The sequence below is a fragment of the Fonsecaea erecta genome, assembly GCF_001651985.1.
Source record: "Fonsecaea erecta strain CBS 125763 chromosome Unknown Scaff1, whole genome shotgun sequence".
Lineage (NCBI taxonomy): Eukaryota > Fungi > Ascomycota > Eurotiomycetes > Chaetothyriales > Herpotrichiellaceae > Fonsecaea > Fonsecaea erecta.
Genome location: NW_017387244.1, coordinates 1,278,101 through 1,305,166, shown reverse-complemented (window position 1 = coordinate 1,305,166; position 27,066 = coordinate 1,278,101). Strand labels below are relative to the sequence as shown.

The 27,066-nt window shown below is 53.4% G+C and overlaps 11 protein-coding genes across 11 annotated transcripts; 5 read left to right on the top strand and 6 right to left on the bottom strand.

The window, feature by feature from the left end:
* Positions 1-202: 202 nt before the first annotated feature.
* AYL99_00442 (glycolate oxidase, subunit GlcD) lies at positions 203-2,219 on the bottom strand (the record flags this gene model as incomplete). The annotated part of the gene is made up of 5 exons (XM_018831958.1): positions 203-274; positions 332-507; positions 560-671; positions 724-1,886; positions 1,934-2,219. 5 exons carry the CDS (start codon positions 2,217-2,219, stop codon positions 203-205), a joined length of 1,809 nt encoding a protein of 602 aa, XP_018697837.1.
* Positions 2,220-3,539: 1,320 nt separating this feature from the next.
* On the top strand, positions 3,540-4,779 carry AYL99_00441 (hypothetical protein; the record flags this gene model as incomplete). Its single annotated transcript, XM_018831957.1, has 2 exons — positions 3,540-4,574; positions 4,651-4,779. The coding sequence occupies 2 exons, from the start codon at positions 3,540-3,542 to the stop codon at positions 4,777-4,779; spliced, it is 1,164 nt and encodes a 387-aa protein (XP_018697836.1).
* A 1,135-nt stretch (positions 4,780-5,914) lies between these two features.
* AYL99_00440 (Transcriptional regulator WAR1) lies at positions 5,915-9,002 on the bottom strand (the record flags this gene model as incomplete). Its single annotated transcript, XM_018831956.1, has 3 exons — positions 5,915-7,484; positions 7,539-7,604; positions 8,392-9,002. The coding sequence occupies 3 exons, from the start codon at positions 9,000-9,002 to the stop codon at positions 5,915-5,917; spliced, it is 2,247 nt and encodes a 748-aa protein (XP_018697835.1).
* A 1,742-nt stretch (positions 9,003-10,744) lies between these two features.
* On the top strand, positions 10,745-11,329 carry AYL99_00439 (succinate dehydrogenase, cytochrome b556 subunit; the record flags this gene model as incomplete). The annotated part of the gene is made up of 2 exons (XM_018831955.1): positions 10,745-10,785; positions 10,858-11,329. The coding sequence occupies 2 exons, from the start codon at positions 10,745-10,747 to the stop codon at positions 11,327-11,329; spliced, it is 513 nt and encodes a 170-aa protein (XP_018697834.1).
* A 139-nt stretch (positions 11,330-11,468) lies between these two features.
* On the bottom strand, positions 11,469-12,637 carry AYL99_00438 (hypothetical protein; the record flags this gene model as incomplete). Its single annotated transcript, XM_018831954.1, has 3 exons — positions 11,469-11,854; positions 11,927-12,366; positions 12,459-12,637. 3 exons carry the CDS (start codon positions 12,635-12,637, stop codon positions 11,469-11,471), a joined length of 1,005 nt encoding a protein of 334 aa, XP_018697833.1.
* Positions 12,638-13,216: 579 nt separating this feature from the next.
* Positions 13,217-14,293, bottom strand: AYL99_00437 (hypothetical protein; the record flags this gene model as incomplete). The annotated part of the gene is made up of 1 exon (XM_018831953.1): positions 13,217-14,293. The coding sequence occupies one exon, from the start codon at positions 14,291-14,293 to the stop codon at positions 13,217-13,219; it is 1,077 nt and encodes a 358-aa protein (XP_018697832.1).
* Positions 14,294-16,367: 2,074 nt separating this feature from the next.
* AYL99_00436 (hypothetical protein) lies at positions 16,368-16,727 on the top strand (the record flags this gene model as incomplete). The annotated part of the gene is made up of 1 exon (XM_018831952.1): positions 16,368-16,727. The coding sequence occupies one exon, from the start codon at positions 16,368-16,370 to the stop codon at positions 16,725-16,727; it is 360 nt and encodes a 119-aa protein (XP_018697831.1).
* A 194-nt stretch (positions 16,728-16,921) lies between these two features.
* On the bottom strand, positions 16,922-18,491 carry AYL99_00435 (hypothetical protein; the record flags this gene model as incomplete). Its single annotated transcript, XM_018831951.1, has 3 exons — positions 16,922-17,545; positions 17,606-17,879; positions 17,941-18,491. The coding sequence occupies 3 exons, from the start codon at positions 18,489-18,491 to the stop codon at positions 16,922-16,924; spliced, it is 1,449 nt and encodes a 482-aa protein (XP_018697830.1).
* A 1,354-nt stretch (positions 18,492-19,845) lies between these two features.
* AYL99_00434 (hypothetical protein) lies at positions 19,846-23,467 on the bottom strand (the record flags this gene model as incomplete). Its single annotated transcript, XM_018831950.1, has 6 exons — positions 19,846-21,492; positions 21,570-21,629; positions 22,251-22,803; positions 22,854-22,962; positions 23,011-23,149; positions 23,198-23,467. 6 exons carry the CDS (start codon positions 23,465-23,467, stop codon positions 19,846-19,848), a joined length of 2,778 nt encoding a protein of 925 aa, XP_018697829.1.
* A 629-nt stretch (positions 23,468-24,096) lies between these two features.
* On the top strand, positions 24,097-24,712 carry AYL99_00433 (poly(A) polymerase; the record flags this gene model as incomplete). The annotated part of the gene is made up of 2 exons (XM_018831949.1): positions 24,097-24,340; positions 24,393-24,712. 2 exons carry the CDS (start codon positions 24,097-24,099, stop codon positions 24,710-24,712), a joined length of 564 nt encoding a protein of 187 aa, XP_018697828.1.
* A 403-nt stretch (positions 24,713-25,115) lies between these two features.
* On the top strand, positions 25,116-26,776 carry AYL99_00432 (hypothetical protein; the record flags this gene model as incomplete). Its single annotated transcript, XM_018831948.1, has 2 exons — positions 25,116-25,244; positions 25,301-26,776. The coding sequence occupies 2 exons, from the start codon at positions 25,116-25,118 to the stop codon at positions 26,774-26,776; spliced, it is 1,605 nt and encodes a 534-aa protein (XP_018697827.1).
* Positions 26,777-27,066: the final 290 nt, after the last annotated feature.

Here is a 27,066-nt window from a genome sequence, read left to right as displayed (position 1 = left end):
AGGGCACCTAAAGGGCATGTACATAGATAGATACATACGTAGGCCAGAACCGTTGAGACATTTAGCCTAAAGGCGGCGAACTCAACAGCACGAGACGGTGCGGGGCATTGGATCTTGGGAGAGTCTGGTGGTGGAACAATGCACACCGAAGGTCGGAGAAGTTCGATGGTCGTTCGGTGTAAGAATGTGCCGGCCCACCGACTCAATGGCCAGCCTCGATCTGGACAATCTTGTCGCAGTTGAGAAGTCCCAGAGGGTCAAATGCTTGCTTGAGCTGCATCCAGAGATTAGTTTTGACCAGTGTGATGGGATTAGATGGCGGGAGACTGACCTTGCGCATTGCATCGACAGTTTCCTCCCCGAGCTCTTCGCGTAGGTACTCGCGCTTCTTGAGCCCAACACCATGCTCGCCCGTGACGGTGCCCTCCATAGCGATGGCACGTCGGATCATGCGATGGACCAACTCTTCGGCGATCTGCTTCTCGGTGTCGTTGTAGAGGAGAATGGCTAGAGAAAAGTCAGCTCTTGAGGGCGAACGGCACAGAGCAGTTTTCCTTACTGTGGAAGTTTCCATCTCCCACATGTCCACAGATACCACCGATTAAGCCACTGCTGGCCACATCGTCATGAGTTTCTTGGATGATATCCGCCAGTCTGCTGATAGGGACAGCCTATTTTACGTCAGTCTTGGTCCCGAAGCGTGGATATGGTAGTACCACTTACCACATCCGTAGTCCAAACGTGGTCCGAGTTATTTTCCCGCATTGCCATGACACTCCACAGAGCCTCTTTTCTCGCGCTCCAGAGTTCCGCAGCCTCGTCGTCGTTCTTCGCGAATTCGAAGCTCTGGTTGTGAGTTCCCTTGGCGATCTTTTGAATGATCTTGATCTGTTCTTTGACGCCTTCCGTGGTCCCCGCAAACTTGAAGAAGAGGGTGGGAGCTTCCTGCCACGGCCTGCTGGTCATTCCACTTTTGTTGATGCAGCGCATTTGTACATCGTCCAAGATCTCCATTCCGGCAAGCTGGATACCTTCCCCGACAACTCTCGCAACACATTCGGCGGCTGCGTGGATGGTGGGAAACGTGGCAACGGCAACGGACTGGCTTTTCGGGAGGACCGTGATCTTCAACGTGGCTTCGGTGACAATACCCAGGGTGCCTTCGCTGCCGATGAACATCTGCGTCAAATTATAGCCAGCACTGGATTTGCGGGGCCTCCTTCTTGTCTTGATGATGGTGCCATCGGCGAGAACGACCGTGAGAGAGACGACCCAGTCGCGCATAGTACCATATCGGTAAGCATTTGTCCCCGAGCAGCCTGTGCCAACCATGCCTCCAATTTTCGCTCCCGGGCCTGGATCTGGTGGGAAAAACATGCCATGTCCTTTGAGTTCTTCATTCAGGTCTTCCCAGCCCAGAGCAGGTTGTACGACGATATCCAAGTCTTGTGGTCGGAATTCCAAGATCTTATCCATTCGTGCCATGTCGATACATATTCCTCCTCGTGTGGGTGCAAAGTGGCCTTCGAGACTGGTACCGCCGGAGAGCGCTGTCACGGGGATCTTTCGTTCGTGGCACACCTTCATGATCTTCGAGACTTCTTCGGTGGTGGCAGGATATACAATGGCAAAAGGTCTTTCATTAGGCTTCGTCGTGTAGGAGGAAAATTCGGAACCAGAGTGCGCTTCGAGGTCGTCGGGCACGGTCGACACGTTATCCTTGCCCACGATTTGGGCAAAGTCGACCCAGGCGGCCTGCAAGTTAGAAATTCTCGTATCATGTTGAGGCGGCTGTGCTCGAGCCAGAGGAGTGGTGGAAGAGGCATCCAAAGGTCGTTCTCCCCTCTTCCCTAAGTAGTAGGCTCCAGCTGCGACGGACAGGATCACTTGTATTGTTAGCCAGGAAAGGATGCGCGAAGGGCGAGGAACGTACCAAAACTGAGACTGAGTGTTTTGCCCCCTGCACCACCTCCTCGAGCGCTCGCGGCTCTTATGTATTGTGCCTCCGAGGCTCTTTCCCGCTTCAGTCTGTCTGCAGTGCTTTGGTATAGCTGTCCTCGAAAAGAGAGGTTTTCTTTCGCATCGCCTTTATCTTCGAGCCTTGCAGGAGAGCTGTGGAAGGACCTTGTGGCCCAAGGAGCCAAGCAGGAGGGCCGTCCGCGCTCGGCACATCGCAGGAGGGAGCCAACAGGGCGACTGAGCCGGACGATGGACTTCATCGTGGATGGCGGGCGAATTGATCAAGGGGAAGCCTGGGTTGCCTGGGTGCAGGTGTTCAACACATTTTTGAAGGTTTCTCAACAGTTATAAAGACACAGCGCCAGGTTCACTGTCAAGGAGAAAGTAACGACGCGACGGTCAACCGGCGGCACGAATTGCGGAGAAGTGGTGAGAGGAGTAACACTGCAATTGATTAGATGAGGTGCGAGTCAATGGCGCAACCTGGAAACGACGATGTTTCCCCGAGGCGGCACAACCCCAGGATTTGAGAAGTCCGATCACTGCTTTTGGCCAGCATCGATCGTCTATGGCGTACGAGGTATAGTACACACAGGCCATTCATGACCTTTTACTGCTTCAGAGTTGGCTAATGTTCGGTAGTGTTGTCGCACACCAGTCCGCTGCAATGCTTACGAGCATCTTGACTGCGACCTCGATAAACACCTTGCAAGTTACATCTTCGGAGCCTTCACATCCTCCCCGGGCAACCATCAATGGTATTATCTCGACGATGTTCATCCATTCCACCGACCGAAGATTCCGACATGACCTTGTTACTCTCTCATGCCACGATACGAGAATGCTTACAGCCTTCACGCCGCAGGTTGAACGTTGCGCTTCCCGATGAGCAGACTTTGCTTGAAAAGGCAATGGCCCAGCAGCCATCCCTCAAGGCTATCTGACATCAGCTACATCCGGCTGCACCATGGAAAGACTCTTTAACAAGAGCTCACGCCATTTTCTACAACGAGCATTCAATGCAGGGTGGCAGTTCTTAGCGGCGGCCCGCCCAACCGCCCCGACGGCGCAGTTTCGCACAGTAGTACAGTAGGTGGGTGTTAGGGGGTTTCGGCTATGAGTATCGGTGGATGCACCAAAACCTTCCAGATGACTTCCATTGGTACTGTATGATGGTGGGAAGAATGCTCCTGCTCTCTCGTCTACTGGAACACAAATTACTCTCCCACGGGTTGTCTGACCATGGAGTTGCACTCTGAAAATGCTCCTCAGCTGAGATATTTCAACCCAAGCACGATCATGTCGATCGACGCCTGGACCTCTGGGCTGTGGCGATACGAAGCCCAGCGCCAGTCTTTACTAATACGCATCGATGGACTAGGAGCTCCCCGCAATTGGGGGATGCACCTTATGGCGTGATCCGATGCGCCGATACGCGCCCAGTATACATAATAATATTCCTTTCCCGAGGCACAGCGTCTTTTTCGTCATTTATCTGATGCGAGAAATTTGAACAATCAACGGGCTCGTTAATTGTCGACCTATCCCTGTAGGTCTTACGGCGATCTCGCACCCACATCATGTCGTTCTCCAGCATCCCGATCCTGGATCTCTCGCTGGCGCGAGACCCGGCAACAAAGCCCCAGTTTCTCGTGGATCTTCGCCATGCGCTGCTCGAAGTGGGCTTTTTGTACATCAAGAACACCGGGGTCCCGTCCACCCTGATTGACGAGGTCATCACGCTGGGCAAATCCTTCTTCGACCTTCCCGAGGAGAAGAAGCTGGAGATCGAAATGAAGAATGCGCCTTCATTTCTCGGCTACAACAAGCTCGGCATGGAGATCACGCGGTTCAAGACCGACTGGCGCGAGCAGATTGACTTGTCAACGCCGCACCCGACCCCTAGCCCCAGTGACCCCTTGTACAGGAACCTGCTGGCGCCAAACCAGTGGCCCGATCCCAGCGCCCTGCCGCGGTTCCGAGAGGTGTACGAGGATTATATGGCCCGCATGGGCGATATGAGCATGGAGTTCACCAGTCTGATCGCCGAAGCCATCGGTTTGCCGTCAAATGCCTTTGCGCAGTTCTTCGACGAAGCACAACAGCATAAATTGAAGATCGTCAAGTATCCGGACCTGGAGGAGTTAGGTGTGGAAGGGGAAGCGCAGGGCGTGGGGCCTCACAAGGACAGCATGCTCACGAGTTACCTCCTGCAGGCGAGTCATCACCGTGGACTGCAAGTGCAGAATGCCGAAGGCAAATGGGTCGACTGTCCGCCGATCGACGGGACCTTCGTGGTTGCCATCGGACAGGGGATGGAGGCGCTGACCCAGGGCGTGTGCCAGTCGACGACGCACAGAGTGCAGAGCCCGGCTCGAGGCTCCGGGGCGCGGTACAGCATCCCCTTCTTCCAGGGCGTCAGTTACGACGCGACGTTCGAGAGCATGGACGTGCCGGACTCGGTGAAGCAATTGCGAGCGGACATCCTGGCGAAGAGGGGCGGCCAGAGACTGGACGACATCGAGTTCACGTTCATCAAGGGCATGTGGAGCCGCCTCGGCGAAGCGACGCTGATGAACAGGATCAAGAGCCACCCGGACGTGGGCGAGAGATGGGTAAGTTCACAAATGATTACCACATCACATCAAGGTGTACCCAAACATCTTGTGCGCTGACCTGGGTTGTGAACAGTATCCCGAACTGCTGAAGAAGATCCGCGCCGACCAGGCGGAAGAGGCAGCCAAGTTTGCCGCCGCCGAGGCAGCCGCGAGCAAGACGACGTCGATCCCCGCGCAGCCGCAGTCTATACAAGCGCATTAGGGGGGATGTTTGAAAAATGTAGAACAAGAACAAAACCAATGCTTCAAGATCGAGCTACATTCTCTGTCTGCCTGTCCCAACTAGATAGTCCTTGGCCTAGATGTTCGTGATACATGAACTCTAGACTCCGAGTTGGATTGCGTCGTCATTAAATTCCCTACCTACCTATATCGACCACAAACGATATAGTGAGGCTGTTGTGACGAAGCCACAGCCTGGCCGTACGTGGAAGGGATGCGACCTGCATGCATATGCTGTTACCAGCCAATCGCATTCAAGTAATATTGATATACCGGCTTCGTGCCCTGGTGTGTGTGTGTGTGCGTGCGTTTCCCTAGAATTCTTGCAAGAAAGTCATTTTCCCGAAGCCGCCACATATACCTGTGCAAACATACATACGCAGTACATCCATACAAACACACATACACTCTCTCTCTTTCTCGCTCGCTCGCTCTCGCACCGAAAAATGCCCCTTAGACCTAAAACAGAAACCGCTTATTTGCTTATTGTGCTTTTTCAATGGAACTCGACCCGGAGACGCCACTAAGAATTGGAATGAAAATGGAGATTCACGAGGAAAAAAAAAATTCAAAAGCGACCGTGGAAGGATTCGAACCCTCGATCTTTGGTGGGAATGGTGGACGAAACACAAGAACCGAAAACCAACGCCTTAACCATTAGGCCACACGGCCGGGGATTTCTGACAGAGTTTGTAGCCAATTTTTGGTGGGAGAAATATATAACACAATCATGTTGGGGTTCCTAGCGTACCGAGCTAATGGGGCGCCCCCGTCTCTGCGCATGCCTAGGGCCTGTCGGTTAGTGGTGGTGGTGGGTTATGTCTGTATTATTACCACCCCCCAAACTAAAGTCCATTCCAGGCGTGGAAATGAGACGCAGGGGTGGTTTTGCTTCTCAGTGGAAAGTGTACAGTATGTCTCGATCATAGATTCATATCCCCCCTAAAAAGTACTTTGGCCCTCGCCATATGTGTGTATATGTATATATCCATATATACACGATCGGACCCCCTATGAAACCCCCCGAGACCCTGCTCGAGGACTAAGCACATCGCGACGCCTGGGGATGCATATCCCGAACATCCTTCCCTTCAAGCCAGACTGTGTGTTGGTGCTTACCAGTTGAGCCAGTCAGACATGAAATCGGTCCAAAAGCCCTCCTCGTCATGCAGCCGCCCAGGGTTCGAACCCTTTGGGTTGTGAGAATCTCGTACGCGGCCCTTCTCGTCGATGAAGGAATTGACGAGCTCATAGGCCGATTCCTCGTCATGGCGACCCACATCCTCGTCTTTATCGGCATCTTGAGATACCTCCCATGAGCCGACCTGCTGAGCAGCGACTGCGGTCAATATCTTGTCGAGCCAGCCCATGAGATGCGGAGACTTCAGAGCCGTGTCGGTCTCGGCCTCCGCCAGGAGGTCTGCCATGAGAGTCCGAAAGCGCCCGACATATTGATTTGTGAGTGATGGATGGCTGTTCAGGGAAGAAGCATCCGCGGTATCTGATTCGAGCACTCGCGACCTCTCCAGACGAGCGAGGCGGAAGAGGGTGGTGATCAGATGCGACCACTCCATGGTGCCTAGTCGAACGAGGTAGCAGAGTTCCTGGCTCAGGATATGCGACAGGAGTGTCTCGAAGTGCTCCACACACAGTAGGGCATCTTCGACGGACAGGGGCATTGAGCTCGACGATTTCAGGACAGTGTAACCCGCGACGAAATAATAAGTCGACCTCAAGCTCATCGACGTCTCTGCCCGGAGGTATGCTGTTTTCCACTCGGTAAGGCTCTGCGTTGGCAAGACGCGACATTCAGTCTGGTTGAAATCGACTCGATGGAGGCTTATAAAGTGCATCAGCTCGACCAGTGCCGGCGCTTCCTTGTCTTGAGGTCTTGAGGAAACTTCAGCAAGCACCTTGGCCGCGTTCCTCAAGCTCTCGGTACAGCGCATGTTCTCGGGCCGGTCGTAGCCGAGCACGCCGCCGCTGCAGTTGATGTAGTAGCATAGCAAGAATGCGCGCATGGCATTCAGGTCTTCATCCTCTCGGGGCGGTGAGTTGCCGCCAGTGGCGAATCTCCTAGGAAGCCCAAGGTCGGCGACCATACCGTTGGCAAGTTGAAGGAGCTGGTAGTACTGGAGGGTCTCGGGGTCGAACCGGTGGTGATACCACATCATGTAGGTCAGCAGGCTCTGCAGGAGCTCCATGCTCTTCTGGCCGCGGACGATGACTCGGTCGGCGAGCACGTGGCGAAACACCTCGCCGGCTTGCTTTTCGAAATCGGAGTCGGCACTGCTCCCAGTGAGGATGGCTGCAAGGAGGAGAGTTGGGGAGGACGATAGGAGGTCGTCCAGGTTCGACGGAGGTACATGGATGGCCAGTGGCACTGCTTCAATCATGTCCTTGTAGCGGTCCAGAAACGTGGAGCATTGGTGACCATGCACATCTTGAACAGCAGCCCAACGCCCTGGTGATGGCTCTCTGACCTCCAAGAATCTGAGAAGAGCACGGCCGAAAGTACCTGGAGTATCTGCACCAACAATTGACGCTGATGCCTTTGAAACACGGGATGTTGGTGGACTGTCAACATAGTGGCTTTCCTCGCCATTGTTCGGCAAACACTCCGCCCTCCCATTTGTGGCCGGTAAGGGAGCATTGGCATTTGTCCTAGCAAAACGCCCTCTCACTCTGGGCAAATGATCAGCTCTACTCTTTTCCCCCAACTATGCGCAATCTTCTCACCTTTTCTGCAGAACCGTGCGTTTGATCGCCTCATGAGGCACACAAGCAAGTCCGCCATCCTCGCACCTGAGACATCGTCAATGCTGAGCAGGCCGCCTGAGCAGGACTAAAGAAAAAAAAAATAGGATTGAACGGCATTGGTGTCTACCAACCTCTTGCAGATCTCCTCGCGTGAGCCAGGTAAACAGCGCGACTTGCGCACCCGGCACGCCTCACACGCTTGCCTGCATCGGACTCTCATCCCCCAGCCTCAGCTCTGGCGGAGTGGATTGCCCGCAGTGTACTCGGTACGAGGTAGATATTAGACTTCAACCCAGGTGGCAGGGAATTGTCCAGCCAAATTTGGCGGTCAGTGCCGCCGCTTTTGGAGGGGTTCTTTCCTCGATGCCAATAACGGGGGTTCCTTTCAGTTCGGCTGTTCTGAGTGACTTGCCTTCAGGCACCACGCAACCACGGGACTATCACTAGGGACCAGAAACAGTCCCCCTTCGGAAGCAGGAAGGGATCCGTCCAACTTCCGAAAACGATGGGTGCTTTTGACGACAAGGGTCTTCCAGGCTTGGATTGGATCGAAGGGCTTAGACTCCATTCTGCCAACTACTAGATCGGAAATCAGAGAGATGAGGGGTAGCAATTTGCAGGTCTATTATTGAAAACTTCCCATAGGCTCTTATCGTAGGCGATTCTGTCTTGGACCTTCCTTTTGATAAAAGCGTTCGCGTTTTCCGTCCAGTGCGGGTATACCGACATATAAAACTCGGTGCTATTTTCATCTATCTTATGAAAACGCGGCTGGATTCGGTGGTACAGGAGTGGGTGAAGACCAGTCGGGCTTTGCAAAGCCAGCACGTACCAGAAGGTGCCCAGTTTCCAGGTCGTGTTCATAATAGACGAGCATCGGAAGCTATCGCTATAGCGACCAAGGCGTCTTTCTTCTTTTTCAAAGACTTCCATGAACTCCTCCCGGAGCTTGTTGTAGTGATCAACGTCAATCTCGTCCACGGCCTGACTTGTCAACCAACAGGGAGTCCGTATGAATTCGAGTGGAAGAACTGCAGTCCATTCCAGGTCAATGATACAAGTGATATTCCAATCATCGTCCACTATAATGTTGTTGAAGTTTAGATCAGTAAGACCAGGAGCAAAGGGACCATGGTTAAGCTTAGGGTCAAAGAATCGAGGACGCAAAGCGCACAAGAGGACCAAGGCGCACATCTGACTGACACAGTCTCCCGCGTCGTTGACGGCGTTGGGCTGGTGTTGTAGACGACTGTCATGACAAGACAGTAAAGCATCGACATAAGCGTCGACGGTGCAGTATGTACGGGCTCTTGGGATATCAAGAGGAATCCCGTCGTTCTCCAAATCTTGTATCTCGAGAGTAAGAGGTCGGTTCTCTAAGCGTATAAGACCACGGTCATCGATAACAAATGATCCAATCCGAGGGAAACGAACTCGGGTCATGGCAAGTATAATTTGTGAGAGGTTGCGAAATAAGTTGTTTCTGAGTTCTTGGTTCATCCGGCCCGTCTCCCAGGTATTTGACAGTATCTTTCCTCTTGTTTCATCAATATATTCTATGAGTAGATATCCTCCCAATTCATTCGACAGACTAGTTTGATGCGAGATTAGGTCGGAGGGAACAGGACGACCGAGCCAGGACAGGAACCGACGGCGAAGGGAATGTATCAACCGAATAAAAAGAGGGCGATGTGTAATTGCAGTAAACTGCATAAATTCAGCAGGAACCTACTCTCGTTTCCTTCATTTACCCTAAGATAGAAGAGGACATACACATTGGCCGGTTGAGAGTGCAAATCCATAGATGTGAGGAATTGGTATACTCGGACACTCTTTCTGCATCCATGCGTAGGTAGCAGCCTCACACCGAAGCTTTTCGTCACCATTTCCAGGACACACTTTGTCACCAACGCGATAAGGTAGTGGAAATCGAATGAGAACACGTTTCGAGTTGGCGAGGGTCACTGGAATGCATAAATTAAAGCTCCCCTGCATCCAATCTTTAGGGGCCGCGACATGGCATGCGGAAGAAGAAGGTAAGTTCAGATGATGAGCGACTCGCTTCTTGATTAGGGTCTGGCGTCTGTATATGAAGTTGTAGAACTCGAGCTGCGCCCTAGGATATGTGAGGTGGTGAAGAGTATTTGTTTCTCTTTGTCTGGCCTCCTCGTATGTAATCTCCTCTCGTAGAAGGGGAAGTGTCGTGGGCATTACAAACGCGTGACCAAAGTGAAAGGAGAAGGTCTCCCCAGTCAGAAGAATTGTTTGCTGAGAAGCCAGAAGTCCTGTCCAAGTTGTCGAAGAGTAAATAGTTGTACTCAAAGGGGTCGAGGGATGGATCACTGTGAGGAAAGTATGCCGAAGTCGCTAGCCCAGTTTGAACCCGACCAAATCGGCAAACCGTCCTGCCGCTTGATCACGACTCACAACGGCCCCTCTCGCTCGCCAGCACTCCAGTATTGCTATATCAGGAGAGTGAGCTCATACAGGGCAGGAGGAGCAGGCGGATCTTGCCAATCAGCTATAAGAACACTTTGAGCAACAATGAAATATTGGATTAGATCAGCAGAGGGTCGAGAGAACAGACGTCTGACTCGAGTCTTTGTTCAGCCTGAAAATCGCCATCGAAGCGAGTGAAGCGTTTGGGGGAGATCTCAATCTTGTTCTGATGGCCAAGGGACAACTACAGTGTCCTCTGTCCGCCCTGATATCAATCACTCTAGAGAGCGAGGAGAAGGACAATGTTAAGGTGGAGAGTCGGAATCACGGTCGGAAGATCAAGGATTGGTCGAGCTGCCATTAGAGTGTGGCACTAGTATCAATTCGGCAATCGTGGCGACGCTGGCGGAGGAAAATTATATTGCATTCGATGGAACCATGCTGAGTGGAGGGGAAGGGGAAGGGGAACCGGTGATATATTCTTTCGACTACCTCGTTGTTGGACTTGTTTCACTCCATCGGCTGAGATATATAACGAACCCTAGCAGAAAACCACAATGCTCTGTCCAAGGTCCCTACAGGCCCCGATTCCCAGGGGTGGATGCATATCCAGTAAGTATCGAGCAACCTCCTCAATCCGAGTCATGCATTACCTTCGTAATTTCCTTGGTCAATGTCTGACAGAACCAGCAGTACAAGGTTTTTCGAGTCTGAGGAGTCCACATGCTACCTTTTCGCGCCATTCCATGCTTGCATTGGGCCTGCCCAGGTCTCTACGACTGATCAGGTATACCATCCGACCCGTTCCAGAAACGACGACAGGAACCAAAAAATACTAAACATTCCATCTCCCACGCAGACAAGAAAGCACTACGGCGGCCACCAAGCCCACGTCTCAACTCAAACCTCTCACGGCATCCCAACACGCCGACTACCTCGCCTCCCAGCGACGGTCCCGCCCCGTCAGTCCGCACTTGGCGATCTACCAGCCCCAGATAACATGGTACTCCGGGGCGCTGATGCGGAACTGCGCCATGCTCCTGACGGCGCCGATCTACATCTTCGGGGCGGCGTATGTGCTCTCGCCCGTGGTGGGCTGGCATCTGGACACTGACGCCGTGGTGGCGTGGTTCGGCGCACTGCCCCTGGGCGCGAGGCTGGCCGTCAAGGGCTTGTGGGGCTTTGCGTTTTGCTTCCATCTCGTGCACGGGACGAGGCACTTGATCTGGGACACGGGCATGATGTTGTCGAATAGGCAGGTGCAGATTAGTGGGTGGTTAGGTCTGGGGATCAGTGTATTGGGGACGGTGGGGTTGCTGGCATTTTGGTAGGAGTAGGGCCTTGTAGACGGTAAGAGAAAGCGAAAGACACGAGAAGAGAAGAGAGAGGGGGCAGAACCAAGGCATCTTCCAACAAACCAAGCCCGCCTCTGGAAGGCAATGACACCAAGACACGTTCAATACTGGCTCACTATTTCATTTCTTCCCCCACCACCTTCTCCTCCGCGCCTGGCCGAGGAGTGTCGACCTTGTGCTTCCTCTCCCGCGTGTCGCACCCCAGCCACAGCAGATCCGGCCGGCTGTAGTGGCCACAGATGTCCAGGAAGCTGCGCGCCATAATCGCCATGCTGGGGTCGATGTCCGCAATCACCAAGCCTTCCGACTTGGGATCCAGTGGCTCCGACAAGATCCGCCCGTCAGGTCCCACGACGCACGAGTAGCCTCCCCCGGGGCTATTCATGAGCATAGCCTGGCTAGTCCCCATGACTTCGATGCCCTTGGTTCCAATCACGGTGGTTGCGTGGAGAACAAACGTCTGAGTCTCGATGGCGTATGTCTGGGAGAGATTCTGGCAGCCTGTGCGCGTGTGTGTACGAGATGGATCAGCTACTCAACTCTGCAACCTGGAGACGTCAGACGCTGACTTACCTTCCGTCGACATGGACCACAGCTCGGGCCCTGCGTGCGGACTCAAAGGTGGCCACCCCGCGACGTGGATGTCCTCCCGCTGCGTCGCGGTGTGGTACTTCAACAACGGCTGACAGTGCTCCCAGCAGTTCAAACTGCCCACGCGCTTACCCGCCTTGGTGGCCACCACGTTCATCAAGCTATTTCCGGAGGCGTCGCCGAAGATGGTGCGCTCCATGTGTGTCGGCTTCAACTTGCGTCGGTGCATCAGCATCTTGCCGTCAGAGTCGATGATGGCCTGGGCGATGTAGACCGAGTTGTTGTCGTTCTCGGAGAATCCCAGCGCCACGACGATGCCGTTCTTCGCGGCACAGTTCTGGATCGTGCGCATCTCGTCAGAGTCCACCGCCAGGGAGTTTTGAATGTACCTCGTCGCCAGGACGGGATCCACCGGTCGATGCCTAACGTGGACGACGTGTTATGAATATGCACATACTGTGGTAATGAAATGCGGCTGAGTCCTGGTGGGAGGAAAGAGAGAGGGAAATCTTACCATATCCATGCTGGATAGCCCGGGATGAATGCCTCTGAGAAACCCACGATCTTTGCGCCTTTCTTTGCTGCCTCGGTGATGATGGAACACGTTTTGGCGACTGAGGCTGGCAAATCGAGCCATTCGGGTTCGTATTGGGCCACTGCCACTCGCAGCGTCGGAGGAGCCGCACTTCCCATGTCTGCTGTTCGAAGGGGTCGGCAGTCCTAACTTCGTTCTTTAGAAGATGGAATGTTCCTCAGCCGAGTCGGTCGTTGACAACTATGGAGAAAGGCAGAGAGACTCTGAACTCCGTTTCTTGTGGGCGGAATATTCCGCGTTGAGAAGGTATACCAAGTCGGTTTGAGGACAGTGCTGATAGCGGAAGCCTGACAGATGCCCGCTAGAGTTTGATGCTAAGGCCTGCCTTTATCTTTGCGGAGTCTTCCTGGAGGGGGCCAGTCGAGACTGCGCCTCTGGGACGGGAGGGGTAGCTCGTGTTCGCCGCGCGGTGCTTACAGTGCTGGTTCCATTCACCAGCGGGTTTATCTATAGGGAATATACTATTGGCGGCCTCGCTTCTGCGGGATCGTGATCCAGACAGCTCTATTTCCGAGGCAAGAGAGGAAATCGGTGTCAAGTGGCGGAGCAGTCAGTACCGACAGTGTGGAAGCGATTGTAGATTTGATAGTTGCGGATAATTACCGACCAGTAGTCGATATGGCATACTTGGCTTGCAATACCCTTGACAAACGAAAACATCGGTGCAATGAGTGGCTTTACACACCCTCCAAGATCATCAGACCGGTCCCTTCTCTGCAGCCTATGTACTCGGCGTCCATGTCGCCCGATTTCAGAATGCAAAGCTCAACCCAGATCGAGAGTTTGCCGTTTTGGCCGTGCGGACCTCCTGGGCCGTACATTTCAAACGTCGTCTGTCGCAGCTTGACATGATCTTTGAAAGAGCGGCCGGCCAACTCGAAATGAGCGAGGTCAAGCAGGTACATCAACTGGTTCGTCTCGGCAATAGCATCGGTATCCACTTCCAGATCTGTCCCTGGGTCCAAGGTAGGCTTGGGGTTCAGATGTGCGATATTGAAGGTGAAGGAGACCACGCCGTTCTTGTTGCGCTCCGTGTCCAGGTGCTTCATCCACGCCAGAGCGTGCGGCGCCAGCTTCTCCTTCCACATTTCAAGCTCCTCTGGCGGCAGATTCGGCTGTCGCTGGCCTTCTCGACAGTAGCACAGATTATCGGGGATCTTGTCGATCTTGACCCTTCCGTATCGAACCTTGTCGGACAGCGACGATCTCGACAGGTCCACGACTTTCTTGCTCGAGTCAGGCTTCGCCTTCGTCGTGGTGACGAGGGGCGACGTAAAGGTATCGCTCGGGTCTGTGTACTCGTCAGGATTGGCGCTGAGCCGATGGCGGTAGACCCCCCAATACGCCTCATCTGTACTCTCTTTGAGACCCAACATGGTGGCCAGGCCGGATGTTTCGGGTTGGTTTGCTGCAAACATGTAACGAGACTTAGGGACTGTCATCACCTCCCGCCAAACACCGGCATCATCAGGCAGATTGTCCCAGAATTGTTTCACCTCGTCTGTTGCCATCCACTGCTTGTAGTCGCCAGATTTCAGCCAGTATGCAACGAAAGTGGTGCACCTTGGGCCTTCGCGGGGAACGCCGTGGCTCTCATCCTGTAAGTGATCAACTCGGTTGGCAGACTGACTCAATAGGGAGTAGAGAGTTGAAATGGTTTTCTTCTTCTCAGCCGTGATCTCGTCATGCTGCACGCCAAAGAGACCGTAGGTGAAAACGAGGCCGTGGCCCTCCAAGTTTGCTAGAAATACCATCCTCGTAGAGTGAAAAGACGGAGCTGTCTGTATGTTAGTTGGGATGTTGTGAACTGGCAAGAGACGAGAAAGAAGGTAGAAATCGCGGGGAATAAATTCAGCCCACGGAAAGTTACATGCCTCGTGTCAATCTGGGCGCCAATTCACATCCTTCGGACCAGCTGCAACGTGGAAGCGAGGACTGGGCCCAAACGCTGCATTGCTTTCACAGGTGGAGCATCTGCAGGACGAGCTGGCGAGCATCGGATTCGTAGCTTGATCGCCCGGTGTCTGCAACTGATTCGTAGTGGTAATCTGCGCTATGGGTCGCAACAAGTTGAGGCTGAAAGGGACGATTTTGGGCCAATCAATCTTCTACAACAACCTTGCCCATGTTGGAGCGAAGGACTCCGGTAGATGCCGTGGCAGGCCGTTGGGCATGATAGGTCTGATATGGGTCGAATCATTGCCACCCGTGTCTGGCATTAGAGATCAGGCTGCTGGTGACGGTACTTGTGATGAGGACACTATTCGAAAAGTATTTCCAGAGCAGGGGACGGGAAACTGGCTGAGGATCATTCCTTGTCACTAATATTAGGCGGAAGATGAATTACTTCATCCCTCGCAAATATATCGTAGATATCGTTGACTCCCGGACGCAGCAGGACGTGAGATCTGGTGGCTCATTTGGAAACGAGAATTCCAGATTGAAATGTTTTAGGTTAACGCATCCTCAAGAGGGGTAGGTATCCTTCAGCCTCTCTAGTAGACCAATTTGTCAGTCTTGTTAGGAGAGGCTCTTTGCTTCCGGCGATTGTGCTCACCCCCTTGCGAATCTGAGGTCACAGGTGGTCAATGGTGTGGATGTGAGCCTTGACATCTCGGTCACACCTCTGGGAACAGCATCGTGGCAATCCAACAGCCAATAGTGCATACACGTTCACCGGTCGCAGGAAGTTGGAGGCTCTTCCCCGTCGTAGAACTCACCAACCACTTTACAGCACACAACTCTGGAGATCACGATCATTGTGATCCGAGCAACTTTTGCGGGGAGCGGACGACCACCGACGATTTTCTGAAAGACATGAGACTGATGAATAAAGGAGAAGTAGATGCCAATCGACTGGGAGGATGAAACAATGCAGCCAAGCATCAAGGTGAATAAGAACAGATTGTTCCTCGCTCCAAATCGGGACTGGGGCAATGTCGCCCTGTGCTCACGCCTTAACCCGCGTCAGCTGGAGGGATAACTTGTGGCATTCAAAGCTCTGTTGGAGGCTCAATCGTAAAGATTACGCTGTGGAGGCATCCACTCGTGAAAAGCCAAGGAAGCTGTCCACCATAACATGTTAATAGAGCCGCATAGAGGCCAATGAGACATGCGTATGTGCCCAACAGAGACACGGGGAGGACCCGAAAGAGTAGGCAACAGCTGCAAATAACGAGTCCGAGGTGAGTTAAATACCGTTATACGCCCGCCGGGACGGTATCCTCGGCTGATTCATGTGTAGCTCGCAAATTCGATGAAGGATAATGACAAAGTCAAGTATGTACAGTCGAATGGGTGTGAGGTGAGAGGGAGTATGAAAGTTGGAACGCGTCGATGATCCTCCCATTCTGTACCGAGTACTTACGCATACGCATCCGCGAGAGCACCACCATCTACCCGCCGCATATTCAGCTTCAATCTTTCTGATGGCCCTCATGCCGGACATGGCAGATTGTCCGAGAAGGAAAGCAGCTAACAAGAACTGTGACAAGCGAGGCCGGAAAAACTCAAAGCACCAGCCTCGCTCCGACCGTCCAGTCGGATCGGTCGTCTTGAGGTCATCGAGGAGATGGAAGACGTCAGGACAAACCAGCTGTGTTCGGTGGTGACATGTAAGTCAGTAAAACTTCGCTTCAGGAATGCCACTCTCCTTCTTCTATACACATCATATCTGCGGTTTCTCTCTCAAACGGGTAATTGACATAATCGGAAACTTGGTCTTTATATAATACAGTCTCATCACACACATCAACTGTCCTTTACTGCCCTCCTCTGTCTGATCTGAGGGAATCTCAACCCATATCTACATCGTCACCAACAAAAACAATGGCTGGCAAAAAGGCCCTCAAAGACGCCGCAAAGTCCAACCCCACGGCCCTGGGCGACCCGATCTCTCTGAAAGCCGAGCAATCAGACACGTCGCCCATACCCACGGAGGAGGAGAAGCGAGATGCCCAGAACCCGGCACCCCAGCAGCAGCAGCAGCAGCAGCAGCATCAACAGAGGGGCGAGAAGAGGAGCCTCAAGCAGCGCGCGGAGCAGGACCTGGACGAGGCCCGCAAAGGGAACCGTTCGATGCTGGGCGATCCCGTGAGTCTCAAGGCCGAGACGTCGGCAGGGGATCCGGTTCCGGATGCGGACGAGAACGAGAAGGGGAAAGGAAAAGGGAGGGATTCGAAGTTGTGAGGGTGGCCTGGGTGCCACTACTACTGCACGAAATGAACCAGCCGTCTAGAGGTTTCAGGACGTAAGTACAAAAGGGGAATGAAATGGTCTCTGAATCTTCCAATTCTCGTGTGAGCTCGTTGAAGGTAATAATATCTGCCCATCTCATACATCAAGGCCCCTCTTCTCATCAAATCCTTCGTCCTTCGAGCTTCTCATGAGTTGTTCTTGAATGTCGTGATGGCCTTGACGTTGGCATAGGCCAACACGCCCAGGGTGCCAAACTCGGTGCCGATGCCGCTCTCCTTGACGCCGCCGAACTGGGCCTGGGGACCCGCGGCCGGGAAGCTATTGATCCAGACGGAGCCGGCCTCCAACTTGTCGGCCACCTCCTGCAGCTTCTGGGGGTCCTTGCCGAAGACGGTGGCGCCCAGGCCGGCCTTGGAGTTGTTGGCGCGCCGGATCACGTCCTCGATGTCGTCGTACTTCTGCACGGGCACGATGGGGCCGAACGGCTCCTCCTGCACGATCATGCTGTCCTCGGGCGGGTTGTCGATGATGGTGGGCTCGATGAAGAAGCCCTTGGTCTCGGGCACGTCGCCGGAGCCCAGCGCGAACTTGTAGCCGTGGTCCTTGGTGTCCTTAAAGAAGGTCTTGACCCTTTCGTACTGCATGCTGTTCTGGATCGGGCCGAGCATCACGCCCTCTTCGTTGGACGCGCCCACCTTCAGGGACTTGGCCACGTTGACCAGCGCCGCCAGGAACTCGTCGTACATGGACGAGTGCACGTAGATGCGCTTCGAGGCGATGCAGACTTGGGAAGTGTTGAAAAAGGCGCCCTACACGACGACAAAGTCAGTCTTTCACCAAGTCAGTCTAAGACGGGTCTGTCTCCTTACCATGGCAACCATAGGAGCCACTTTGGCGATGTCGGCGTCAGGGAGCACGATTGCAGGGTCGTTACCACCCATCTCCAGGGTCACGCGCTTGACCGTCTTCGCGGCAGCAGCCATGACTTTCTTGCCCGTGGCGATTGAGCCAGTGAAGCTGATCTTGTGGATGTCAGGGTGGTCGACGAGAGCCGGGCCGAGTTTGTCGTCACCACCCAGGGCCTGAACAAGACCAGGAGGGAAGACCTGGTTGGCGATCTCGACCATCTTCAGTGCGGTGTATCTGTGTACCTATCCGTCAGCTCGCCGTGCTAGAGATGCCGTGGGGGGTTGGGTCGACGTACGGTGTGAATGGACTCGGCTTCACGATGATGGCATTGCCCATCTGCACGGCTGGCAACACCTTGCCCAAACTCAACAACAGTGGGAAGTTCCAGGGGCAAATGGCCGCCGCGACACCCAGGGGGACAAACTTGTTGACGATGGTCCGGTCGTCCAGATCGTACGATTCCCCCTTGGGCTCCTTCAACTGCATGTGCCACTCCATAAACTTGGAGCAGGACTGCACCTCGGTGGCTCCAAAGTTGCGAGGCTTTCCGGTCTCCTTGAGCAGCAGGTCGGTCATCTCCTCCTGGTAAGCCTCGAGGGCCTCCTTGAAGCGGGCAATGCGCTCGGTGCGGTATTCCCAGGTCGTGGTCTTCCACTCGGCAAAGGCCTTGTTGGCGGCGGCGACAGCATCTTCGACGTCGTCGCTGGTCGCCACGGGGACATCCCAGTTGGGTTGTTTGGTGGTGGGGTCGATTCCGTGGTATTTGGTTTTGGAGCTGCGGGATTCGCCGTTGACGATGTTGGAGAAGGAGGTGAAGGAGATGGTTTCCAGTCTCGAGGGAGCCATGGCTGAATTAGTGTCTTTCTTCGGGGTGGTGATGGGGGGCGGAAGTAGAGCAACAGAGAAACAAGGTGAAGTCGTAGGTTCTATTAATCCTCCCCTCCACAAGTCCTACCCACCCACCTTAATATACTGTACCTGCCATCACCTAATTGTCTCAACTTCCTTATCTGTGTTGACTTATCATCATTGCCGAAATGGCTGCCCCGCACTTGGTGCCCGAATCATTGGGTACATCCCTCATCGGGCTTGCCGAGCGAGAGTCTTGTCTGAAGCGGCAGGGTTATGCGCGGGAACGAGAATCTGGCCGGCTCCGGGATCGTGTTGATGGGCGAACTGCCGATGCAGGGTGTAAGCATGAGGCCCGCCTGAAGACAAAGGAGGTCAAGTCCATATTCCGAGTCCCTAGCTAGCAGGTTTGAAACCAGAGGAATGATCCGAAAAACCTGGCTGGCTTCGACATAGCCTTGCACACGGGACACCAGGCTGACGAGGAAGCACGTCGCTTGCTTGCCCCCCTAGCTCGATGAGATTTTCTGATGCTGAATTGCTTACCAGACGCCAGGGAGAGTGGATGGATGATGACTGCTCGACCTTCTCTTTCTCTCCCTCGCCAACCCCAGAAAAGTATGTCGTACGAGGTAGAGCGTTACTCGCCCCTGTCGAGGAGTAAGACACCGCTCCCACCCATTACCCACGGGGGAGCCATGGCATGGAGGTGGCTAACTGGAGACACTGCGCGTCAAGGATTCGAGGTTCAGCCCGCACTAAGATCTTACACATTGCGATAAAACACGCCAGGCTGAATCCGGGATGAGGACAATCCTTCGGGGAGCCCTGGACGGCCGTGTTGGAACCAATTTGATACCTTGCTAAACCGTCCACGTGGGTACTACTCTTCGGTCCTCGGGTTCTATCACGACCTGATATTATAAATCTTCGCCTCACAGGAATCACAGGCACAGTTTTCACGGTCGGAAGGGAACGTGGGTCAAGTCCATTAATCATCTCGTGCTCTCATATGTACACATTATTCAGTGCCCGCGAAGTACCATTGGCCCGATGCATACCATGCTAACACTCCATAGCTCAAATGCTCGTCCCTTGCTTCCCGTGCACAGGCCTGCTCTCTCGAACAAGCGTTCCGCCGCAGGCTGCCTCCAATTCTGATGTTGTAGACAACGAGACACGTAGGCTATCCCCCGGCCGAGAGCTCCAAAACTCGAAAAGACTGTGCCTTCCCTGACTCCACGAGAGAATGAATGGCTGTTGTTAAGACAAGGTTGAAATTGACAATGCGCAGAATACACCGATCGATCTCGGGACCAATCTCTCCGCTTAGAATCGCATCTGGACTGCATTAAGCCCTTCCAAGCAGCACGGAAAACGTAGCCTTGCGTGAGTTGACGTGGTCGAGGTACGCCTCCAATTCGTCGTCTTCCTCGATGAGGTAGGGAAGCTCGTTGCCCAAGGCATCTTTCTCAATACCATTGATCTGTTCCACCTTTGCAAGGGGATACTTGGCTGCAATCATGGCATGGAGCTCCTGAACAGTGCGGCCGCTCAAAGACCCAAGCCAGAGTTTCTTGTTCGTGTACACGGTCGACTCGGGGTGAGGACGGACATAAACGGGCGTCACGCTCGAGACTTGAGGAGCGCCTAGATCGTCTGCCACCTGCAACAAATTGGGGTCGATTTGAAGGTCTGACAAATCATTTTGCGGTGCCGCCGTCGGCACACCACCAAATGGATTCGCAGGTAGGGCGGCGCGATAGGCATTGCGGGAAGGGCTTGGTGCGGGAGCCACTGCTGGCGCAGGCAATGGAAGTGCATTGGCCGGCGCATAGGGAGCAGGCGGTGGAGCGGACTTTTGCCTAAAAGTACCCTTCTTCTTCGCCCGGTCGTCTCGCACGCGCTTCATCACGTCTCGACACAAGAGCTCCATGGCAGCCACCTTCTTGTTGTACTCGGGGTCGGCCTCGCCCGCGGCGAGGATGCTCTGCAGATATGAGTTGTTGGCAACCCAGCGATCTTTGAGTTCCTTCCACTTTTCTGGCCCCATCTCGAGTTTGCTGGTGTAATACTCCGATTCGAGGATCTCGTAGAACTCGCCACGAACCTGTCGACTTTGATCCGGGTTCAAGCCCAGCACTTTCTTGGACTCCATGATGGTCAATCTGCGACCCATGGTCCGGATGCGCTTCGTAACATCGGTGCAGATGACGTCGAGAGCGAGCTCCTTGGATCGAATATCGTCGGCGTCCTGCCACAGCGCAGTCTGTAACAAGGTACTTTCGCGCACCAGACGATCCTTGACAGCTTGCCATTTCTCGATTCCAGCGACGGTCTTTTGCATGATTTGCTCCTCCTCACAAATCGCCTGAAACTGATCACGAAGGGCCCGATATCCCTGAAGATCAAGACCCAATATCTCCTTGCTTTCCTCCAGTGTGGTCTCGGAAGGGAAGCGCGGTGGCATGCCCGCGGGATCGGGTGGAAGGCCTGCGTACCCCTTGGTTCGACGACGGCGTTTCTTTTCTCTCCAGCGCTCGTCACTGATGGCCTGAAGTTCCTGAAGTCTTCTGTTTTGGCGCTCCACGAAGTCCGGGGGCGGATCGTCGAGGGCTGGACTCTGGCTCGGTTGATCGATACCTTCGGCTTTTGTCTCTTCTCCGACCAACTGCCCCTCGACACGAGCTTCTGCGTCGTCGGTGGGTGTTTGCTTGGCACCATTAGGAATGCGCATGAGCCAGCGGTGCTTTGCACGCAGACGCATCAACTCCCGTTCTTTGATATCGTGGCCCTCGGCTTGAAGAGTTTGAAGCATATTGCGTTGACTGTAGTTTGCCTCCCATAGCTGTCTCACGCGATCAACCAAGTTTTCGTCGCGAAAGGATGGCTTGCGTTTCGACGGAAAACCCCATCTCTTGAACTGTGTCTGGAAGGCGCGTTTGGAAGGAGCGAAGTTGGCGACGTCTCGCATGTACTGCATGATCTCCTCGAGGGACTGCATCCGGTTAGCCCAACACGGTCTGGTAACGAACCAGAACAGTGAATGTGAAAAAACAGTAAATGTGAAAATACCTTTCTGTCCTCGATGTAGAGTTTGTAGAGCACATCTCGGTGAGGATCCCAGCTGTAAACCTGTCCTGAGAGTCAAAATCGGACACTGATAGTGAGACGGTGGTGAAAGGGAAGAATACCATGATGGCTTACGCGATTTCGAAAAGCGCGGTTGATGCTGTTATGCGGTCGTGTACTGGGGAACTATGGTGAGGCGGGACATCTCGAAGGTGCAAAACTCGAAAGGAAAGGGTGGCGGCAAGCAGCAAGGCGAATGGCAGCGACGGAGAGGGAACAATGTTATTCCGGAACCGCCTTAGTCCTTTTCCGGAGCGCAGGCGCGAGGCTGAATGATGCTGCCTTCCCTTGCCACAAGGCTGCCTCACCTGCCGACAGCTCAACTCCATGTTACTTGCTTTGTTTTGTTTTTATCGAAGGTTGTCTATCCGACGGTCGTGCTTCCCTCGGACCAATCATCTTTTTCCATTCGTCGTCGATACCGATCCTCTCGCTCCGAGGCTTCTGGAGCCAACGCCGTTGCCATTCCTTCGTCGTCTGCTCCCAACGACTTGCTTCGGCAGTTGCAAAAGAAGCTGCAGCATCAGCGCACTCCTCAACCTTTAGCATAGGGACTAGGTGGCCGCAGTTTGGCAAAACCACCTCTTTTACTCGACCTTCAGCTTGCCCTCCGCTCCCACCCACCCCAACACCAGTACTCGCCATCTTCTTCCTTCTTAGCTCGGGTGTTGCGAGCTCAGACTGTTCTCCGAATATATACAAAACAGGTGGCTTCAACTCGGGAAGCCGCCGGAATAGTTCTGCCGGCTCAGGGCGATAGAAAGGATACCCCTCCTCCACATCTTCTGGATACATATCCCCATACACGGCCCGATCCCTCTCTGGTGCGATACCCGGGGTACCGTTGTATTTCGGTCTCAGATAAGAAAAGACCTCTTGAGACTTGGGGGTGGTCAGGGTCACACGCGGTTCTCTGTTCTCGTTCCTTTCTGGGTAGAGCTCCGTGGGGAGATCCCGGAGACCATATTGCACCCACTTCTCAAAGACCCTCGGGTCCCAGGCTTTGTAAAACTCACTGCTTGCAAACTTTGCCCGAGCTTCTTGACGGGATGGCCACACATCCCGACGATAGGTGGAGGGCTTAGCAAATGTTTTGCTGGGATTTTCGGTCTGGATAACCGGATCGATGAGGATCAGAGCTTGCAGTAGCCTTGGATGGAGAAGTGAAAGCTGCGCCCTGAGAAACAATCAATGCTGTGCCTTTTCCAATGGGGAGCCGGGAAGTACAATTGCGATGCCCCCATGCTATGCCCAATCCCTATTAGTGGCTGAGGTAACTCATCTTGCTTCTGGTTGATGAGAAAAAGAAGATCCCTCGCACCATCCCACCAGTTTGCTGTCACCGTCAGCAAAATTCGGAATGTTCCGCACGAGATAGACGTACGATCATTGCCCAAAGCTCTTTCATTGAGAACATAGCTCTTTCCCTGGTGGGCAAGGTCGGCAATCCATATTGCCCGGATGTGTCTCCCCAAAGATCTTAATTTGGTATGGAGGTCATCGAACAGAGGCTCATATAGTTCCTAAAGATGATCTTAGGCACAGGAAAATGTTTGGAACGAAGCGCTGACCTTAGGAAATCCGTTGGCGTGTGCTGCAATGAAGTTGATATCGCCGGGTGCCGGATTCTTGCGCTCATGGGGAATATATTGCTTCACAGAGAGTCTCAAAGCATTTTCGTGCCCAACCTCTGTGCCCCCGGGCCAGTGGCGCGTGTGTTGGGCGCGTATTTCGTGTTCAATCACACGAAATTGGCTCAAGCTCCGTCGAGAGCTGTAGACTTTGACTTTCAAGCCACATCCTATCGTGGAGGAGCAACTGCTGCCTCGACCCAGAGGCATAGTCTCAAGCCTCTCCTGTTCTCGGGTTCCTCAGCATCGTGGCAGGACGCTCGCGAGATCTATCATGGACGAGTGGTTTTTGGGATGATGCACAATGTTGACTTCTGGATAATTAGTCCGTAGCCGAGCCATCGGCAAACTCTCGGAACCGACAGCGTCTCTATATAGCACCGTGCCATCTCCAGTTCTCTCAGTCTGTCCAGAGATTCCCACGTTTCATAGAGCGTGTGCTGCTGTTGAGCACAGTGGGAGTCTGCCTCACGATCTAATGGAACTTACACATCTAATTCGTTGAAAATGATGCTCATTTCCTAGTCGGAACGCCTTGCAACTGCAATGACTAAGACTTTGCCTGAGAGCTTCGCGCTACAATGCAGAACAATTCCAGGTGCCCTGAGTCTACACCTCGTTCAGGCCGGAACTGAGAACATCAACATGTCGCCATAAGCCCCCATTCATAGGAGAGTCCCGATGTCGTAGGTGAGTCATTGGCCGGGAGTCGGTGCTGCGCCACAGCAAGGCCGGCTTGACATAATCAAAAAGGAATCAAATAAAAGAGGACTGCGTTGCAGGGTTCTTCTTTCCTTCTGCCAGCCATTTACTCGATTGAAATCGACGCATGAAAGTGGATGGCGGGAGACGGCCTGCCGAGGGACGCAGAATCGGGCTGGCCTGTAGACTTAATCGGACGATTGAGAGCCATTGCGGAAAAGCATGTCCAAGAGATCGATGAAGACAAGCTGCAGGAAGAAAAGGACGAATTGAAGAGAAAACAAGACATAGAGCACTATGCGAAACGCAAGAAGCAGGAGAAGCACGAGAGCTCTATCATCTCCATCGACGTGCCCATCCCCAAGATGAGATCAGCTCAAGGTATGATACATGAGCTCCCTGCAAGACTGGCCTGTTAACAAATGTTGTGTAGACGTCCTAAAGCGACTCCAATGGGATACTGATCTCGACATGTCAAAATATGTCATTGGGTATCTTGAACGATTCGCTGGCATCAAAGAAATACCCGCAAGAAAATGGCTCTCTGAGGTAACCGAGGAGGAATGGATCCCCCAACATCGCATTAAATACTTCAAACGACTCTCTGAGAACGGAGAGGACGAGATCGTCTGGGACCGCGAGAAACGGATTGACAAGATCTTCGGTACTGGCTGGAAAGTGAGCAGTTCGGAGGACGACGAGAAGGCGGATATTCGTTCCACAGATGGCGGTGTCAGTCTCTTACCACGATAGCTGGAGCGGCAGACTCTGGGAATTGGGTTTTAGAGCGGAAGGGCGTGCTGCCTTGCAAACACACAGCATGCGAATGTGACCATGATGCTGCACCAGGGAAGAGTGCACCATGGAGAGAGCAGCAGTTGCGCAGTTGCGCATTGCGTGAGCGGTCCTACAGCACGCCGTATAAGGAAACTCCCTCGGAGTATTCCGTGCTGAAGCGCCATTAGCGTTTTTTTGTTTGCTTGCTCTATTGCACTCCCTCTCACCTCGATGGCTTCCTGACATCTTTCTAACATCTAAACGATGTAATCTGAGCATACTCCCTCTACTTTAAGGTTGCTTCATGTCTAGGCCAGTTCTGCAGTGGGCAGTGGACCTATACCGCCAGTTTCAGAGATATATTCCTCCTTCCCAAGTCATGGCACAGACAACATCTGTTGGCGCCAGCCACATGCAGTCCCCGTCAAAGCTGACAGGCAGGGCCTTCTACGAAAGTATCGGCAGTCCTAAATACATCTTGGCTCCCATGGTCGATCGATCAGAATTCGTCCGTTCTCCCTCCACCCTCGACGGCTTCACCAGATTTGTTGACTTGTTCTCCAGGCTTGGAGACTCCTCACTCGATCCTACCTCGATGAAGAGAGATCAAAATCCTTCCTAGCATACTCACCTATGCTACATGCGAGATTATTTCGGGAAACTGCCAAATTCCGCGACGAACACTTTAAGCCCACCAGAAATAGTTTGGTCTCGAAAGAAAGATCCTCGTCCTCGCCATGGCTGGACGGCAACCCTAGATTGGATCGACCATTGTTCGTGCAGTTTTGCGCAAACAAGCCCGAGGATCTCCTAGATGCAGCACAATATGTGGCCCCTTATTGTGATGCGGTCGATTTGAATCTGGGATGTCCTCAGGGCATCGCTAGAAATGGTCACTACGGGGCGTTCCTGCAAGAAGATTGGGACACCATTTACAACATGATAAACAGGTTACATAACGAATTGGCAGTCCCCGTGACGGCCAAAATGAGAATACTGGACACCAAAGAGAAGACGCTGGAATACGCCAAGATGATCCTCTCCGCAGGCGCCAGCATCTTGACAGTGCACGGGAGACGGAGAGAACAAAAGGGGCACAATACCGGCATTGCGGACTGGCAAATGATTCGATACCTTCGGGAACAGCTACCACCCGAAACGGTGATTTTTGCGAACGGGAACATCCTGAATTCCAGCGACCTAGAATCATGTTTAGCTGCAACCGGGGCCGATGGGGTCATGAGTGCAGAGGGTAACATGTGCGATCCAACAATCTTTGCCAACTTGCCAAAAGAGCACAACCCCCGAGAGTACTGGTACGGACCAGATGGGAAAGGAGGATATCGCATGGATGCCGTCGTCCGAAGATACCTCGACATCATACACCGATATGTTCTTGACACAGAACCGCCCATGCGCAAGCCTCTTTATGTCCCAGGTGACCCTGAAGACACGCCTCAAACAGAAGAAATCTCCAATGATGACGTTCGGCCGACGAAAAGGCTAAAACGCCCTCCCAAGCAAAAGTACGATCCGAATATCAGGCCAATCCAAGGGCATCTTTTCCAGCTCCTCCGGCCTCTGGTATCCAGACACACTAACATTCGAGACGTGTTGGCAACCACGCCTTGTGGGGACATTGAGGGCTTCGAAAGAGTTCTTGCCATGGTAGAAGCGGCCGTCAAGAAAGGTCTCGATGAGCACGCCGCCTTGTCAGAGGTGGACTCCGAGCTTACGAATGAAGCTGGCACAGAGGAGATTGGTGAACACGACTTGACGCCTAAGCAAAAAACTACAATGAAATACCAAAGGCCTTGGTGGGTGTGTCAGCCCTATATTCGACCGTTGCCCGACGAGGCTGTGAAAGTTGGTGCGATGCAACCGAGCAAGAAGGGTTCTTCCGAGATGGGCCTCAAGGAGGCAGCTCGTAACCAAGACGATACGACCAGGAAGACAGATGTCTTTGGGGTGCAAGATCAATCCTTGCATCACCACGCTTCAAAAGAAGGGCTCCCAAAGCCTACTCTAGTATTCGGCTGAGATTGGTCATTGTGAAAAGCGACACATTAGCTCGCTGCAGCAACCATCATGTACACCATGTGAATTGTTCAATTACGAACCGCTTCAATCTAGTCTCGGTATCTGCAGTGAAACCTTGTGCGTGCACGAGCAGTTCAGCATCCGAACGTAACCCCATCGAAACCCGACCCAAAGCTTTGATACAGAAAGAAAATATAGAAAGAGGAAACAGCTGTGACTTCAACAAATGACTTGTTTTTGTCACCCATTCAACTCCCACGGTCAGTGTCGTCGCCAATATTCAAGCGAAA